The 17,739-nt window shown below is 39.7% G+C and overlaps 1 protein-coding gene across 2 annotated transcripts; it reads right to left on the bottom strand.

Moving 5' to 3' along the window:
* Positions 1-976: 976 nt before the first annotated feature.
* On the bottom strand, positions 977-16,689 carry LOC137128749 (myelin protein zero-like protein 2). Of its 2 annotated transcripts, none has more exons than XM_067507232.1 (4): positions 16,405-16,689; positions 4,688-4,857; positions 4,149-4,359; positions 977-3,620 (listed from the first exon to the last, which is right to left on the bottom strand). In XM_067507232.1, exons 1-4 carry the CDS (start codon positions 16,457-16,459, stop codon positions 3,445-3,447), a joined length of 612 nt encoding a protein of 203 aa, XP_067363333.1. In that variant the 5' UTR covers positions 16,460-16,689; the 3' UTR covers positions 977-3,444. The 2 variants fall into 2 exon arrangements, with proteins under 2 accessions (XP_067363333.1, XP_067363332.1); XM_067507231.1 differs by lacking the exon at positions 16,405-16,689 and adding an exon at positions 14,654-14,808.
* Positions 16,690-17,739: the final 1,050 nt, after the last annotated feature.

Genomic DNA, 17,739 nt, shown 5'->3' on the forward strand with positions numbered 1-17,739 from the left:
TCTCTACAACTAAATGTGTTTTTTTTTTAAATCTCTCCCTCTCACACACCCTTTACTTCTTTTTAGTGTTAGTCAACCAATGTACACACACAAACACACACAATTTAGGTCTGTCAGTAACTAAGCTGCACCCAGAGGAATACACTTTGATCAATACAAACAGGCTGCACACACACACACAAATTTAAGATTAACATAGTTGTAGCCATGGACAATCTCGTTTGCTAAATAAGCAACCCCCCGACTGCTGTCAGAGGCAGGGATCTGCAAGGAAACAAATACCTCTTGTCTACAGTCACATCATGAACCGACATCTGGACATAATGCTGTTAGGGTTTGTTCAAAGTAATTTAATAATTGTTTCCAACATTAAATGTAATGTTTGCCTGTGTGTGTAATGTAACGTATGTTTGTGATGTGTCTATGTACTGATGATGTCATTAGTGACGCCATATAGCTTTGATAGATTGCCTTTGGTGGTTGCCTTTGTAGTTTACCTTTAAAGTCTGTTGACCAGTGGTCAAGGAAACAATGCAACGCTATATTATCATTATGTGATGAATTGCATTTTCATTGGCCTATACTTATAAGGAGTTGTTTTTCTGCATTGAACTCTATCTGCTTTGATCTCTATTTTCCAATAATAGTGTGAACAAGGAAGAGCCCGGTGGAGTTGGCTGAGTTCGGGTGAAGTGTCACTAGTGTCACTAAGACCCCGCCGGGCTCCCCTAGATTAAGTAAAAGACAAAAGTCGACTCGTTTTGTTATTTCACTGTTGTTGAACTGTATTTCCAGGAGTAATCAGCGCTGTTGTGGTTGTTAGAACCCAACAAATGCATTAAAGATTATTATGCTAAATAAATCCTGGATGACAAGATTTTTCTCTTACATATAATAAATGAATTCTACCAAATCTGGCCAAGTTGTGTGTGTTACTTATCAATTACATGGGTCAACCAGTGTCTGCCCAGGTCAGTGGGAGATTTGTGCTGAAATTTATTTTACACACAATGTGGTAAAAGATTAATAAAAAAAAATTATTATAAAATCTCTTAAACACAAATTTATATAATCTCAATTACAAACAAATGTAGTGACATTTTCAAAAACCTTATCGAAATAAAACTTCTTGTCGATACTAAAAAAATGGAAAAAAGAAATATCTTTAGAGACGTTGCTTAGTAATATAAAAACACATGGAAAAAACAAAGTTATTACAATGATTTGTAGAGGTGACGCATTGGCAGGAACACAGAGGAACAGGCTCCTCAAGGACATTTTGCAAAGGGTTTTCAGATCTCAGTTTGTAATCCCACAGGACACCAAGGACACGCGTGCGCATGAGGATCAAGTATATCATCTGTAGATGACAGAAACCTTACATTTGTGCTTTTTTATCCAAGTAAGCTGTGACATATTGTAAAGCCCCACAGTCTACATGTGAAGGATAAAACCTCTTTAAAACATCCTCACGGACTTTAGGAAAGGTAACTCGCCTTAGAGACTAGAGAGCACAATGAGATTAATGATATTTAGGAAATGCCACAGATTTCATTTCACATTAGGTCCACATCAAGAAACATGTTTAGAAAAATGTAAAATCATCATGGCAGCAAACAACTTCCTCACTCTGACTACTTACAGTACATGCCAATATTTTCTGTGTAATCAATTGTCTGTTGATTCTGATATTGACTTTCTATACTTACACAAGATCTACGTCTAGAAGAGTGTACAGTTATTGAACAAACTACTACAACACCCTGTCTCTGGACTTGTCAAAAGTAACGTTACAATACTTCCTATTTTGTTTTGGTTTGCCCTGATGTTCGTGTTCAATCTCTTTGTTCCAATTTGGAGACTTTGAAACAGAATGATCTTTCTTTCTATATTCTTTTTTAAGAGCATTGCTTGTTTCTCCGTGCAGCAGCAGATGCAGTGCTGTCTTTGTCTAGCCTCTATTCAGCAGAACCATGGATCCTAAATTCATAAGTGCCATCTAGGCATTCCTCCAGTAAGCTCCCTGGCTAGCTTCATGTAGCATATTTTTGTCTGTCTGTCCCAATCTCCTCAGTCAGAGTGACCACCATCGTCATTTGGCTCCAGAGCCCCATTCCTCTGGACAACTCAGGTACAGGTGTGTACCACCCTCGTTGGGTTGCTTGGAAAAATGTACACATACAGAGGAGAAGATGTGCATCAGGAGGTGGAAAAAGCAATAAAAACAGAAAAGCATCCATGCATGATACATTCATACATTTTTTATGTATGTGTGTAAGTCACACACAAGCAGCGACAAAGGGTTAGCGTCACACAGGATTAAGCCATCCCAAGTTGAGAACAAAGGGTGGGTCAAAATCTGTGCCCTGGATAAAATTCTTTCCTTCCCTTGACAGGTTTTTCAATGACAGATTCAGGATGAAGTCTGAATAAATCTGAACAACCAAGACGACAGCACAGTTGTCAGCTTCTCCCTGAAAGGCCTGGCTTTGGTGCATAAGTTATCGCAACACATTTTTGACAGAAACCAATTACACAGAGATCTGTAACCCAAGAGAGAGACAGAGAAGTCCAAATGCCCGGAAAAATCACGTCTTTGACAAAACACCTCACAATTTAAAACAGACCATTACATATGAACCTTAGGCTAGATACTGTGTTTATTTCTGTGCTGGTAAAAGTTTTACTAAAGTGTGACTTTGTCATGTTCCAATAAGTGCTCATCGTTTGATTATTGATTTTGATTATTTGATGGCACCTTGATTATCTTAGACCTCAGAGACTTCCAAATTAATACAACACCAGCACTTCAGTAGTGAATAAAAGAGAAACACTGGTATCCAAACTGTTGACCAGATACATACAGGCACTGAAATAACAGTTTTACACAGGGTGTTGCAATGTTTTCTATAAAAAAATCAATACAATCTACAAAACTGCTCATTCATTGTTCCACTTTTCAATTGTTTGATTGTTATTTGAAACAATATATCAAACACGGTCTGTACTGTTTTGCTGTGTTGGGGGTCGAAAGAAAAGTAAACAACAGGAATACACCATTGTTCTACCTCTACATCTCAAACATTTACTCTAAACAGGAAGTCTGTTTGGGAGCCTGTTTAGCCGAACAGGAAAAGATGAACAGATAAAACAGCTGTTTCTCGCTCCAGAAATGAAAAGCACATGGTGATCCATCCTAAAGGCTTATCGGCACCTGTCTGAAGTTCTGTATCTACAGCTGTTATTCAAAGGCACATTCTCAATTTGTTTCTGCTCATTGACAGCTGTCCATAAACTGGTCCAGTTTGGAGATCCAAAGGCTGTGGTTGGACAAGGAGGAGGCAGGGAGGCATCCCACAGGAAAAGAGCCCCCCAGAAAGGAGCAACACACGCCCTGATCCCCAGTGTCAGATAGAGAGCGTCTGCCCCTCCTTCCTCTTGCTCCTACCACACAGTGGGGTCTTTTCTGTCTTTGCGGGGAGCCTCTTCGTTCTCTTCCAGCTGTCTCTGTCTCCTCCTCTTGCACCGCCTGCAGGACACGATGATTATGAGGAGAACGACCACCGCAGCAATACCACCCCCAATGCCCAGTGCTAGAAGAAGTAGCTCGGAGAATGAGGCTGTAGGTGAGAAAGAAAATTAATTCACAAAACAAGTATCTATCACTCCTCAGAGAAAATTGTGCATTAGTATCTATGTTGAGGTCAGCTGTTTTAAATTTTTAGACATCAGTTTAAGGTGTTGCCTGTATAAATATTTTATAAGAATCATAAGAATCTTCAAATCTTCTGCTAGATGGCCAGATCAAGTAGGAGGGATAGAGTTAAATATCTAAATAATACTGTATGTCAAAAACAAAAGTCACTGCATAGGTTGTACCTGTTCTGTATGGTAGCAACCTCATTTTTAACTACTGTTCAAAAAAATAAGACTTTGTTTGTTTGTATACCTTCCAAATACAATACAGTATGTTTGAACCCTAGAATATAAAATACATATCCCACCAAACAACAATCTAACACACTGTGCACTGTGCCCCTTATTTAGCTCTACTGTAAATCAAACAATGTAATCTGGATGTTTTCAGGGACACAGACATTATCCATGATCTGTGAGTGTATGTCTTGTCTGAAAATCAATCTGCTAACCAGTAGCGACAACACGTAGTTTAATCGTTCCAACCGTGCCGTGGACATCTGGCGGATTCTTGACCTGGCAGGTATAAGTGCCATTGTAGGTGAACTTGACCTGTCGAATTGTGATGGATGCGTCACGGCCCATGATGTCACCAGCCCACACAACACGCTTCCTAAAAGAGCCATCTGTAGGAAGATATGGTCGCTGCTGGTAATGGAACACCTACAAGTGGAATTGAAGAGTATTGCAGTAGCGATGAGATTGGATAGATGGATTGTAACATGTAGGAAATCATGCCAAAATTAATCTGTAGTCGAAGGGTTTCATTCTTACAGAGAAATGAAGAAAAGACATACTGTAAACTCAGACCTGCTGCATCTATTTCACTCTATTCTCAATAATCACAAACACAAACACAGGCTGTCTTGGAGGCTCCACTGGGAGCCTGATGACTCACCAACTCCTCTCTGAGTTGGCTGAGGGGGTGGATGCACCCTGACACAGTGAGGGAGGTTTTATCTCACTTTCTCTCAAACATACACACACTCACCGACTCCTCTGGGCCTGGTATGAGGGGTCTGAAGCTCCAAGAGATGGTGACGGCGTCTGCATTAATAGGATGGCTACTCTGAAAGGTGCACTTCAGACGAACATCCGTCCCATTGACTGCCTCTAAAACGCCTGGTGTATATATGCGCATCCCGCTGACCTGCAGTACGGCTGCAACATATAAACATATGGCACAGCATTAGACTTCAATTCAACAGCAGAATACAAAGCATACAGTGCACATCAATAATCAGATGCATACACAAAAATACAGCTCAATGCAGTTTAAATCCACATCCCTATATTGTGCACACACAATGTACCCAGTGACCTTAGCTCTGCCTACACAGAACTGCTCCAAGCAAGAAAATACTGACTTGTCACTTTAACTGTATTACATACAACTGTATTACACAAATGAAAATCAGACTGACTGCCTGAAATTAAACTAAATACGATTAATTAGATTTGCAATCGGTAAGTGAACAGTAAGTTTAAACACTTGCTTCATTACATCCTGAAAATGCAAAGTAGTTTCAGATCATTAGGCCAAATCTGTAACACTTTTGAGTAATAGCCACTTCAGCTACACTGCAGCTGAGACAAGGCCAAAATTAAGAGTGCTCTCTATATTTTATGGATGTGGACTCTATCAATCTTTACACTGTGTAGACCTATTAGATGGAAAATGAATAGATTGCAAGAGGGGAGAGGGATTGGCAGCGATTTGGCTCTGATGGATGGAGCTCCCCAAAATGGATTTAATGCTGATACACACACACACACACACTGGACAATTATATGTAAAAAAATGCTTGCACTGCCAAAATTAATGCTTAACTCTTAGGCTACATCAGGAATTACAGAATTACAGTTACATCAGGAATGAGCCAAACGCACTCTCCTCAAGATCTCATTTTACCTTTACTTACAGAGGTGGAACCAAACGTCCACTAAAGAACACCAGTGGGTATGCGACTGTAAGTCTTTGTGGAGATTTATGTGCCGGCTGCCTATTGCAAACCTCCTGAGATATTTATAGTGAGTTCTATATAAATCTATATTTTCTAAGTAATGCGCACATGCTCGCTTGCAAAACTAGCAGCCACCATAAGACTTGTCCTAATCTCATTAGCACACTCCATATGAGGACTCGGGTGAAAAAACAGGCTAAACACTTGATGAGAGCTTTGGCTAGCAGTGACACTTGAGTCAGAAGAGCTTCTGACAGAAGAGCTTTCTGTGACTCAGTCACCTTAGTATGCTTCAGTATTATTTAAGTATAGTCTGATAAAACATGACCAGAAATAATCTCTAGCTGTTATTTTAAAAAAGTTGTTACAGCAGGTGGATTCCTCTCTATTTTGCTATTTCAAGTTTCCTTAAGTAACTTAAAGTGGTTTTGACAAATTGGCAATATAGGGTTTAAGGAATAGAAAGGGACAAAACCTACATGGAAGAAGGCAAGTTGAGCCATGTTGTTACCCCTGCATTAAAATCACAGAAGCCATGGGAAGATGTCAGTGGGGACCTGGCCTCTGAAGCCAGGTGAGGCAGGAAAGAGTTTCCTGTGGGCGCATGCTGCACAGCACACACAGGCTTCTTTCTCACTGCTGGGCACTGACAGTGTTCTAACAGCCTAACGTGTTTTAAATGACCCTGATAAAACATTATGCTTGCAGGTGAGCAATATAGACAGAGTATACTTGGCAAGAAATGACCATCTTTTAAGACTTGTTTCGGACTATAAATGGTATTTTCTTTGCATGGGAAAAAAATGTGTCACTATGCTGCACTGATAATTTTTTTTCAATGCACTGTTTGCAGGTCATGCTTAATTTGGGACATACAGTATCTGCACCAGTATTACCAGTAAAATAAACCAAGTACTTGTATCTATAAATTGCTTCTAAAGTGATGTTGAAAAATGATGTTAAAACCATTTAAATATGCAGCAATGTCAGCTGGCAAATATTTTTGCTTGTATAAATAAAAATATTCAAACTTTGCACTGAAATAATTTCCTCTGATGGATGGACTTCAAAGAAATAGCATCCTCTCCCACCTTTCTCTCATCCCTGTTTACTTGACAGCAGAAGCTCTGAGGTTAGTGGATTAAACTGCCTGTGGTTAGGGTATTCATTAAGCAGATAGCATCATCGCTGGCTTTATCGCTACAGACCTGCAGTTCACTCAGTGTGTGTGTGTGCGCGTGTGTACAGTATAGAATGGTAGTTGAATGGCGTTGCCTTAGACAAAGTGTACCCATCTCTTCTCAAATTATAAGTGGAGTTCAGAGTGTAGTGTAAATTGAGATAATGCTCACTTTTAAAATTTCAAATAATTTAATTATAATATTTTGATTTAGGTTCAGCAGATTTGTGTTTTAATTTGCTTTTGCTATATTGTTGTATTTTATCTCATGAAAATAAAGTAAAAACAAAAACAAACAGCTGCTTTATGTATTAGCCATCTGCATCTCTGCTCTCAAAAGTTTAGCATCAGCAAAGAAAAATTTATATTGGTCAACCACAGTTGACATATTTGGCTGTGAGTGAAATGTTATGACCACTATACTTCAGTTTATAACCAAATACTTGCAAAATCAATGACATTCCTGGCTGTTAACGTGCAGTCTTTATGTAAGACTGCTGATAATTAATAATAAATGAATCCATGCTTTACTCTACTGCAATGGCTCCTTAGAGGGCAGTCTCTCATCTTTACCGTCCTGTAAGGGCACCTAAGAGTGCACGTACTGTACTTATATTTGCCCTACAGTAAGTGCACCTTAGAGGGTACTTTTCCTATGGTCCCAAGGTATGATCAGTCCAGGTCAAAGTTAACTTGCACGTGTCTATGTTTGAGAGAAAACACTTCAGAGTGAGATAGTATAGTCAAATCACCACCTGCAGGTGCAGGTTGTTAGCCAGTCCTACTATAAGTAGGCGGTGCCTCTATTCAGTGGCATCCAGATGAGATTGGTCACTGCATTTTTACTGACACCCCCACAGCACTTGGCCAGTAATTAAAAGATCGGATCTCTGAAACTATTAAAAGGGGTTAAATGTTTGCTTACTCGACATGAGTTACACTAACTGCCAAATGCTAGAATTCTACAGACAGGGGACATTATAAACATTATACGTGCTAAACATCAGCACAGTGGCATTGTCAATATGAGCTGTTTTGCAGGAACATTTGCATTTAGGCTGCTGCACCAAAGTACAGCCTCTCAGAGCCGCCAGCACAGGTGTGGAAAGACTGTAGCAAAGTTGTGATTATATGCAGAATAGAAGAGTCACATCTCCACAGCGACATTCTCTACTCGTAAATCAGCATCAATACACACCTATAAATTTGGAAGATTATCTGATTAACAGAATGCAATGCCTCTTCTCATCTACCAAATTATTTAAAAGCTCATGCTAAAATGATTCATCATGCTTCATATAAGGAAAGAAAAGCAGGTCCTCCAGGCCAAAACACAGAATTTCTTCCCTGAATCGATCTATTTGCAGCACATGAATTTAAATAGGCGTTGCTAATCTTTGAACAACAAAAAAATAAAACGCTTTCGAATACGCTGTCCTTTGACACTTGCTGAGCTGATTATAAATTAAGGTTAATTAGGGCTTTTTGAAGACAAAATGGATATTAGCAGAGAGACATAACAGTTGGGGCTATGTACAGTGCCTCAATTACTACAGTAATTTGTCCCAGAAGCTAAAAGTACATGATCACTCTTTAATCGTCATTAGCAGGCACTAATTGGTGGGGAGGATGCGCGCCGTTACATGAGTGAAGACGTTAAGAGTGCAGAATGGTATTCAATTAGACAAGAGAGATAAATAAGCAGAAATGAAAGACTGAGCATAAGTGATGAAAAAGAACAGAATGGTTTAAGTAGATGAATGAGTAAGAAGTGAATGGATAGAGCTAGAGCATGACAATATGATGAAAAATTTATTTTTCTACATCATTGGAGGCTGTAATAGCCCAAACTATGTGGAATAAGAAGGAGATACGATACTTCTACTTGTGTGTTTGCTTGTTTTACTGTCCATTCTTCTACTCATGTCAGCGCACAGTCTAAGACGCTCACTTGTTTATGTCTGGACATCCTGTCTGGCCAGTGCCAACCACACCCAGCATCCAGAGACAAAGCTTTTATGGCTTATTAAGATGGAGCTATGTACCCCACTGAAGGGAGCAGCACTGGAATGGAGACCAATATATGAATTTATCCTGATTATGTTTCAGTTAGTGCAGACATTGACTGACTGATTTGCTGCCTGAGTTCGTAAATTGGAAACAATTGTACGAAGACTTTATCACATCCTGCTTACCTTCAGGTCAGTATCGTATCTTACAAAACTAAAAGTGTGTGTCACTATGTGTCTATGTGTATTTGTTTGGTTTGGCATCTTTCACGGGACTCGCAGTTCTGTCCGTCATTCTATATTTGTGAGGATACTTATTCACATAATAATTATCCATAACCATAACTCCATTTTGTATGCTAACCTTGACCCTAAAACAAAGTCTTAACCCTCAACCTGTTAAAGTCGATATGGGAGGGAAAAAAATCAAAAATCGTCCACACATGCACACATATTTTCTTTATGCTGACATTAGTACATAATATTTTTCAGTGTGAACAATATAATACAATAAAATACATTATTACAACGTTATTGCATTTTATTTTCTTCCAACAGTAAACGTCACTCATTCAGCTGGCTATATGAAGCAAAAGAGGGCCAATACTTTTATTCATTGTAAAATGGTTAAACCAAGCCCATTTCAGTGATTACATTGTTTGCACTTGTCAGTTGTCTCAAGATTATATAAATGCCTTCCAAAGATGCAGAGAAAAAATTAAATTATGTTATGACAGTTTTGACATACTATTTCTCATAGTGCGTAGGCAGGTGTGATGCACAATCCCATGTCACACAACTTCCAGATACAGTATGCATAAGAAATGAAAAAAAAAAAAATCAGCTATATCTGAAAAGAAATCAAATAAATGTTAAATAAGTACCGTTTAAATGTCTGATGTCACTGGATTATTCTACAGGATTATACATGTCCCAGGTAAAAAGCCATTACACTGACTGACATGGAAAATAGACTAACATCTTTTTCAGTAACTAAAGTCATACTGTGTTCAGTCTTCCAATGAGAGAACCAGCTCCAGGAATAAATCAGCTGTTTCCAAAAGAAACAGAGTAGGCTTTTCTGTCATCTGATCTGCAGAAGGCAGAGACAAACTAGATTGTATTTGATTAAACACTGGGCTTGTTAGCAGCATATGTGAAAACAGGGAAATACCCTGTGTAATCTATTCCAACACTTTTGTTTCTTTGGTTTGAGTTCTGTAAATACACTACCCTACAAACTTAAGACTCCACCCGTGTCTGTTACTAAGCTCCATGCACACAGCTCCAAGATGTGGTGAAACCCAAAGCCTGAGAGGCCTTGTGTGCCAAGCGGTGACTGGACAACGGCTGCAGGGGAAAGGGGTGTAAATATTAGCCTGTATTTGTTATCTAGTTAGATAAATCAAAGTGTACAGTGTCCGATGAAGTCTGTTTAGAGAACGAATATGCTTCCTCCTTGGATGATATAAAAACTTTCCACTGAGCTAGTTGACGTATTCTGCCACCAGAAAAACTAACATACCGAGCTGTGTCCTCATATTTATTTATTCTACTTAGTAACAGTTACCAAGGGCATCATTTTCAAAAAGAAGTTTCAGCCATTCGGGAAGTCTTTTCCAGTTCAAGCATGCCTCTGCTTGGTTTATTGCATTCTGGTCATATCTGCTCAGCAAACATTCTCTGGTATTCAAAATATTATTAATTGAATATGTTAAAAATAATCCACAGATTGATGCAGCCATGCCTGACTTGGTGCACAATCCAAACTTTTCATTGCACTGACTGATACACTGTAAACCGCAAAATGGAAGGAAGAGGGAGATGTTTTTAGTGAGAAGTACTATATCTATGATCAGGTAGTAAATCATGATACACGAGGACACACTGGGCTACTACCACACACTTATCATGGTTTAAGAGGGGTTTCCTGTGTGCACTGTAGTTCTGCAAAGAGGATGTAAAGTATTCTTAAACTTTAAGAAAGAGCGGAGTGGAGGCTGCAAGAGAAATCAAGTGGTTGGCCAACTCTCAGAATCAGGAAATTGGTTTCATTACATTATTTCCTAGAAGGTTTGTGTTTGTGCGTTTACTTTCTTCATTATGTCTCAGGAACAAAGGGACCACCAGAGGAAACCTGAGTCTGTTATTTCAGTTTTGGAGGAAACACTTAAGACTGGGCCAAACACAGAGAGCTCAGTGACTCACAAAGGTCCTCTTCTGTCCTTTGTAGAAGGTTTCACAATGCCAGGTTAGTTGTCTCTGTTTTTTTTTTTTAAACAAGGCCTGTCTTTCATGCAGGGCTGGGAATAGCAGGTTCAGGTAACAAGTGTGTTCACAGAGCAGGAGGACGAAGGAGACGATGAGTGGTGTAACTGGAGGGAACCACTGAGATACACTGTTTGTGACATACTGAGCTGTGTATTTTCTCTGGACAGGTTTCACATCATTCAATGTTATTAACAAGTACGTGACCAAAGATTTATTTTCATGTACGTTTGTTCAGTGTTCAGACTTAATTTCATCCCTTTTGTTCAAATTTTGTGTTATGGCACAAAATGATATTTTTGACAACACATTAAGACACAGATCACTTGCCAGTCAAACAGAGTGGACAATGATTCTTCTGAAGGATTTGGACTTTCTGCAGGTGGCGTTGTTTTCTTTCATCCATGACAACTATCCGTGCTCGTGTCAGTCCAAATAAAACTGTAAAAGTGTCAAATCTATCAAACAGAGACCGGGTACTGGGAACTGCACTCGATTTTAAGGAAATTAAAGGAAGACATTTCTTTATGTGAATATCTGACTGACTGCTTTGATATTGAAATATACTTGCTTTACTATTCTTTTTCCAAACAAAGACCAAGCATCAGTCTTTTTGTGAACACTTTCATCCACTGCTTATCTCTCCCTTCTCCTGCTTCCTGCAGGCCAACTGTAATAGATCAGGAAGTGATGTGTAGAGGAAACGGGTAGATGGTAAGAATAAGAGTTTAATCCATCAAACCTTTCCAACTCCCGCCTCCCAGCTGACTCAACAACTTCTGTCCGGGATTAGAAACTCCTGGTGGGGAGGGGGGGTTTAAATGTATACGCTTTGATCAATCTGACCCACAGCCCCACAGGCTTCTGTTGAACGGACAAGCCAACCATGTAAAGACAGGCTTGGTCTCGCTTATTCAGTTACACAGCTACAACAACTGTATGTTTGGTTTAAATTCAGTCCCACTGTGACTACTGAGAGCTACTGAGACTTTAGACTAAAACAGAAAGCCTGTGTGTGCCATTTGACTGGTACAAAACAGAAACACCACCTATTTTTTATTATGAGACACTAGATTGAGTGTTATTGTTAGCGTTTGTTCAAAGTAATTTAGTAATTGTTTCGAACATTAAATGTAATGTTTGCCTGTGTGTAATGTAATTGTTTATGTAATGTATGTTTGTGATGTGTCTATGTACTGATGATGTCATTAGTGACACCATATAGCTTTCATAGTTTGCCTTTGATAGTTTGCCTTTGGTGGTTGCCTTTGTAGTTTACCTTTAAAGTTTGTTGACCAGTGGTCAAGGAAACAATGCAATGCTATATTATCATTATGTAATGAATTGCATTTTGTTGTTTGAGTTGTTTTTCTGCATTGAACTCTCTAATCTGCTTTGATCTGTTTCCAATAAATAGTGTGAACAAGGAAGAGCCCGGTGGGGTTGGCTGAGTTCGGGTGAGGTGTTAATCACTAAGACCCCGCCGGGCTCCCCTTGTGCAAGTAAAAGACAAAACCATAACAGTTATACTAGGGATTTATTGGCCTGAGCTGCTTTATATTTGACAATTCTTAAGAAAAGGTATTTCTTCTGAGCCTCTAACTTTATTCCCATTGAATCATGGGAGTGTGCAAATAAGCAAAGGGCTAAAAGTATGCTAAGGTATAGTTTTCCTCCACTTTAGCTACACTATATAGGCAAGGCTTCCATAGGAATTACACTCTAATTCATTTAAATTAGCTGAGTTTGGTATCAAATAAATAGCGAACAAAACTACCAGAGAGCACACAAAAGCCAAGTAACAACAGAAAAGGAAATTAAGACAATGTCACACACTGTAGAAACTTTCCAGTAATGGACCACCCATCTAGCCCCTTTGTATATGATCAGAAATGATTCACCAAATAGCTGCTTATAATGGATTTTCTTGGCTCTCTGCAGATCAGATGACTCACAAAAGGCCTGCTGATATTTTTTGTAAACTGTTGATTTATTCCATATGCTGGAAGTGTCTCTTTCACTGACGACCCACCTGTTTACCACAACTCTGAATAGTTTTCAGTACAGGGGACCCGTCAACACAGAGTATGTAAGAATGTGACTACACAAACAGGCGCCCATGTTGCCAAACATGCAGAATTTTCATCTGCACTGATGCAGATGTGTGCATGTGCACAGCACTTACACCTTAGATGAACCTGAAGAACACTTTGTAGTCAGTGAGAAATGTATTGCAACTTCCTGTTTACATTTGGAGCAGTGCACAGTCTTATGATTTAAACATCACGCAAGGAGTGCTTTCCATTTACACTCTAATGCCTCACAGATGCAGCCTAATCCCTGTCAGTTGAGTTCTTGAATATGGACGTGTCAAGTCCACACACCATGAGGCAACTGCAACCCAACACAAAGCCCAGACGTCCTCCTAGCTGTATCAACACAGTGCACATATGCCAAACCACAGCCTTGCTTTGTTATATTTACCTTTTATTGTGGCAAGCTAAGAGAAACCATGAAGGCGAGACTATTAATTTATCCCAGTAAAGTAGTTTACAAGAAGCTGTTCATCTACTGTGAGGCTAATGGAGTTACACCTGAGCCTAAACAACCAGTGAATCTGCCACGGTAGACAGCAGTATTTGTTTACACGTGTGCGAATCAGAACAGTTGACAGGTGTGAGCCTGTGACCATTTCATGCCTCTGGCTGTAAAGAAAAATGTTAGAGGAAGTAAAGCGCAGCAGCAAAAATGACAGCTGTTGATAAGACCAAGGGATGAAACATTTTCAGAAAATGCTTGTAGCCTCCTTTTTGTTGGCCGTTAGCCAGCCAGCAATTTCATCAGCTTGAAATCCAAGTGTAATCCAACACTCTTATGTTTAAAATGTAAACTGCTCAAATGTTTCACAACACAACAACTGTCTAGAACAAAGGAGAAGCTGTGGGATCTGTCTATTTACTATGAAAAAAGAGTTATTATAAATATTTCAACTGATAAACAAGAATCAGTTACTGGAAATGGCAGATCAGTTCACTCGACTGTAATTCCACTAATCCACTAATTAGCCCATTCGCATTTATTACCCTCGAGGCACAGCTGGAATAAGCCCAAGTCAACCAGGGGGCCCAAAAGCCCCAGGTTCACTGTGTGTTGATATGTGAAGGTAATTTGAATAACTGAAAATGTGCCATCTGCGTAACAACAAAGCAGAAACAACCGTGCATATTTTTTTAACGTACTATAATTCTGAAGCTTAGAAAAGTTGTGACTACATCACTGAGAGATCGTTACACAGTAAGTTTAAATAGAAACAATTTTGACTTGATTATTTACTCATTCAGCAGTTGCAAACATTTAATTTCCTTTGGAGCCATGTTTTTGCCTGATTTTGCAGGCTCAAGTCAGGGGAACAATAACCGATATTACTGTGGGAGCCACATAAGCCAACCCAGCTATGGCTTCACAAAAAGTAATCACAAAAAGTCACAAAAAGTAATATTTGATAGGCCAATAGCCAACAAAAAGGAGGTGTTTACCAGTAAAAGTGTTGAGAATGCTTTTATTCTTCCTCTCGTGGTGGTCGAGTGTGCTCCACCTACTTGAGTCACGAACAGTAAGAGGTGCGTTCTGATCCAGCATCACCGCACACAAACCTGATAATAATCACATATGTTCTAGAAAAAAATTCCATTATGACTCGCAATTTATAGGATTTCTACAAACTCCTGCCAAACACTTTACAAAACACACAGACGGAATGATGAATTTACCTGCAAGAGTTGTTGCAGCAGAAGCAGGAAACCATTATTCTTTTTTGGTCTACTGTATGTGATATGTGCTTAAAATAGATTCATACAGAAAGCAGTGAACAGGAAAGTTTACTTTGATCAATTCATGTCAAAATTGGGGATGGCCGATGGGTAAATACTGTATGCCAGCTTTTGATGTGATTTATTTCTCTACCTGATGGCAGAGAAAAAAAGGAAGTCAGAAAAATGAATACGAATTATTCTTCTTCCATATATGTCTCATGGAGATGAAAGCAGTTGTCTGGCTTGTTTCAAATCACGTCGTGCCGTTTTTTTTGCCAGCGCAACAGAGCCAAAGGCAATGAAAATAGCAGCAGGCACAAGAAGTGAGATGCAGCTGAGCTGTAATCAGTTCCAACATGCTTTTCTCAATCCACGCGTTGTTATGTGATTCTCCCTCTATGTCCATGTACTATGTAGTTATTCCCCTGCTCTATCTGTGTCAGCTTGTGACTGTGTGAGGACTGAACCGCAGGCACATGCTCCATGCAAACACGAGCAGCTTGCTACTGTAGGGAAAATCTACTGTAGTGTTGTTTTGTGCGGTTGGATGGACACGTTGGATCAATATGATCCACTTAACTGGGATGGACAGGGATAACTTCAAGGTTAAACAATGTGAGGTCTGCTCAATTGACTTCCATTAATACACCAATTCATGATATTAAAACATGTTCTATTAGCCACTGCAGCATTTAGATGAGGGCAGCTCTAAAAACGGATACGATCCATTAGCGTTTAATTACATGGGGTGTACAGTATCTAACCAGTCCAACGACGCATCCAGACCCCCTGTGCTTCAGGAAGCAGGTGGATTAATGTGTCCACCGAGGCCATTGCGCAGTTTCTGGGAACGCGAGCGAGGATGCACATTAAAAAGCAGTAACAGGGCGAGGCTGCACTAGAACAAAACACAATTCGGCCAGGATGTGATGTTAAACCACTGTAAGGTCACTATAGTTAGACGTGGCTGCTTCGTTGCGTTCAGAGAAAGTCTTCTCCGCTTCCCAATGACGCACGACGGGTGAGCAAACATGGAGGTTCGAGTAGACCTGCAAAACTTTCACTAATCGTCAAACTAACGGGATTTTTTTCTCCTTTTACTTTATATTCAATACGTGTTATGTCGTAAGACCTTCACTGTCACTGTACTGGGAACTTTAAAGTTCATAATAATAGTGAAGCAAACTTTATTATATAAATTTATTATATATTATAAACTTTATATTCACTTTTTTTGCTATTACATTGTGCATACTATTAGAATGGGAATGAGATGGGATGAGAAAAGGTCTGCTAATATGCATTTTAAATGTTTGTATAGGAGATCAAGGTTGTGTATGACATGGAAAACACAGAAACAACGCGTCCCTGAAAAACCAGATCCATGAGTGCGTTAAAAGTAAAGTGTTAAAGATCAGCCCACATGAAATCAAAATTTTTACTCAGACTATTCAGAAACTCAGCCGGGGTCTCACCTGAAGCTGCAAGTCCAGACAGGACGGTGAGGAAAAACAGCCCCTGTACGCACATTGGATGGACGGCAGTCTGACCGGGTATCAACAGTCCGGGAGTCCTCTAACCCACCGAGACCCCACCGCCGACACACGCTGGCAGAAAAACAGGGCGACAAATCCGTGTTTATCCTGCACCAAGAAGGACAAAAACATGAAGCCACCGTGCGTCCTCTTTTCCACCTTGTCTCCCCAAAGACGCGTCTCAACTCGCCGCTGTCCTGATACACTTCACTTCTGGACCCTCCCACCACATTTTCGGGCGGAGTAACAAAGTCATCCAGTCTCCTCGCTGCCGTCTTTCCTTTCCTGCACATGTTAAAGTCAAACTCGGCCAGTTCGTCAGGGTCACCTGAGCGATTCTGCTGCGTAAAACACACATGGGTTACGTAAGGTAACACCGAAATACGAGTCAGTCAGTACTGACAGCGGGTATAGTCTAATTATCATAAATTATTCATCATTATGTTAGGCTTTGATGATTGGATTTATCACTATACAAAAATAAAGCCATATAAAACCTATGCGCTTTTACGTGCTGAACGAGAATATGAACTCATTGCCTGGCTGTGAGATTATGGAACTAAATACCGATTAGCCATCTTTAAAGTGAAAATACACTGTTTATTCTGTTTAATGGCAGGCCAGCAGATGGCTGCACAGTTTAACCATAATGTGGAAGCTGGCTACTTACTGGTTTGCACCACTTGGGGGCAGAGCCGTACTTTGATGTACTCTACCTATGCAACTCCAGTCTGACGCCTGTCACACAGACCAACGGTGCTACTACGCAGCTCTCATCTTTTTATGGGTGACCGTTTCAACACATTTCCTTGAGGATGGGGGTTAAAACCGTCCGAGTAAAAAGCTGTTGAATGTGTAATGTGCATTTTACGCTTCTGTTAGCCTCAAGGTTTCTAAAATTTTCATTCCATTGCGAGTCACAGATCAGATTTCTCGCAATGGGATGAGAAAAGGACTATTTTGAATCAGTTTAAAAGTTGTACTGAATTAATGATGAACACATAATTTACTATGATTTATAAATGTAATATAAACCATTATAAAGAAAAACTCCGCAGTCATCAGGTTTTGTCTGGCACTTGTCTTTCATATTGTTTTCAGAATGAAATCTCTGACCTACTGTAGCAGCTGAGCAGCTGGACCAAAATCCATTATCTATAAAAAAAACTGCAGGAGTGCTTTTGTGGCCTTGTATTATCATCTATATATAATCACAGATAACTTACTAACAATAGAAAGTGAGAAAGTCTTGACCCCTTCGTGATGACTTCATTA

Source organism: Channa argus, chromosome 6, assembly GCF_033026475.1.
Source record: "Channa argus isolate prfri chromosome 6, Channa argus male v1.0, whole genome shotgun sequence".
NCBI classification, from domain to species: Eukaryota; Metazoa; Chordata; class Actinopteri; order Anabantiformes; family Channidae; genus Channa; species Channa argus.

What these genes read in the sequence shown, in the direction of transcription:
- LOC137128749 (XM_067507231.1), bottom strand. Translation starts at nt 14,756, where the DNA reads ATGCTGGATCAGAACGCACCTCTTACTGTTCGTGACTCAAGTAGGTGG. An exon ending in TACCAGGCCCAGAGGAGTCG is followed by an intron (nt 4,360 to 4,687) that starts GTGAGTGTGTGT and finishes TTCCACTTGTAG; the next exon opens with GTGTTCCATTACCAGCAGCG. An exon ending in ACTACGTGTTGTCGCTACTG is followed by an intron (nt 3,621 to 4,148) that starts GTTAGCAGATTG and finishes TCTCACCTACAG; the next exon opens with CCTCATTCTCCGAGCTACTT.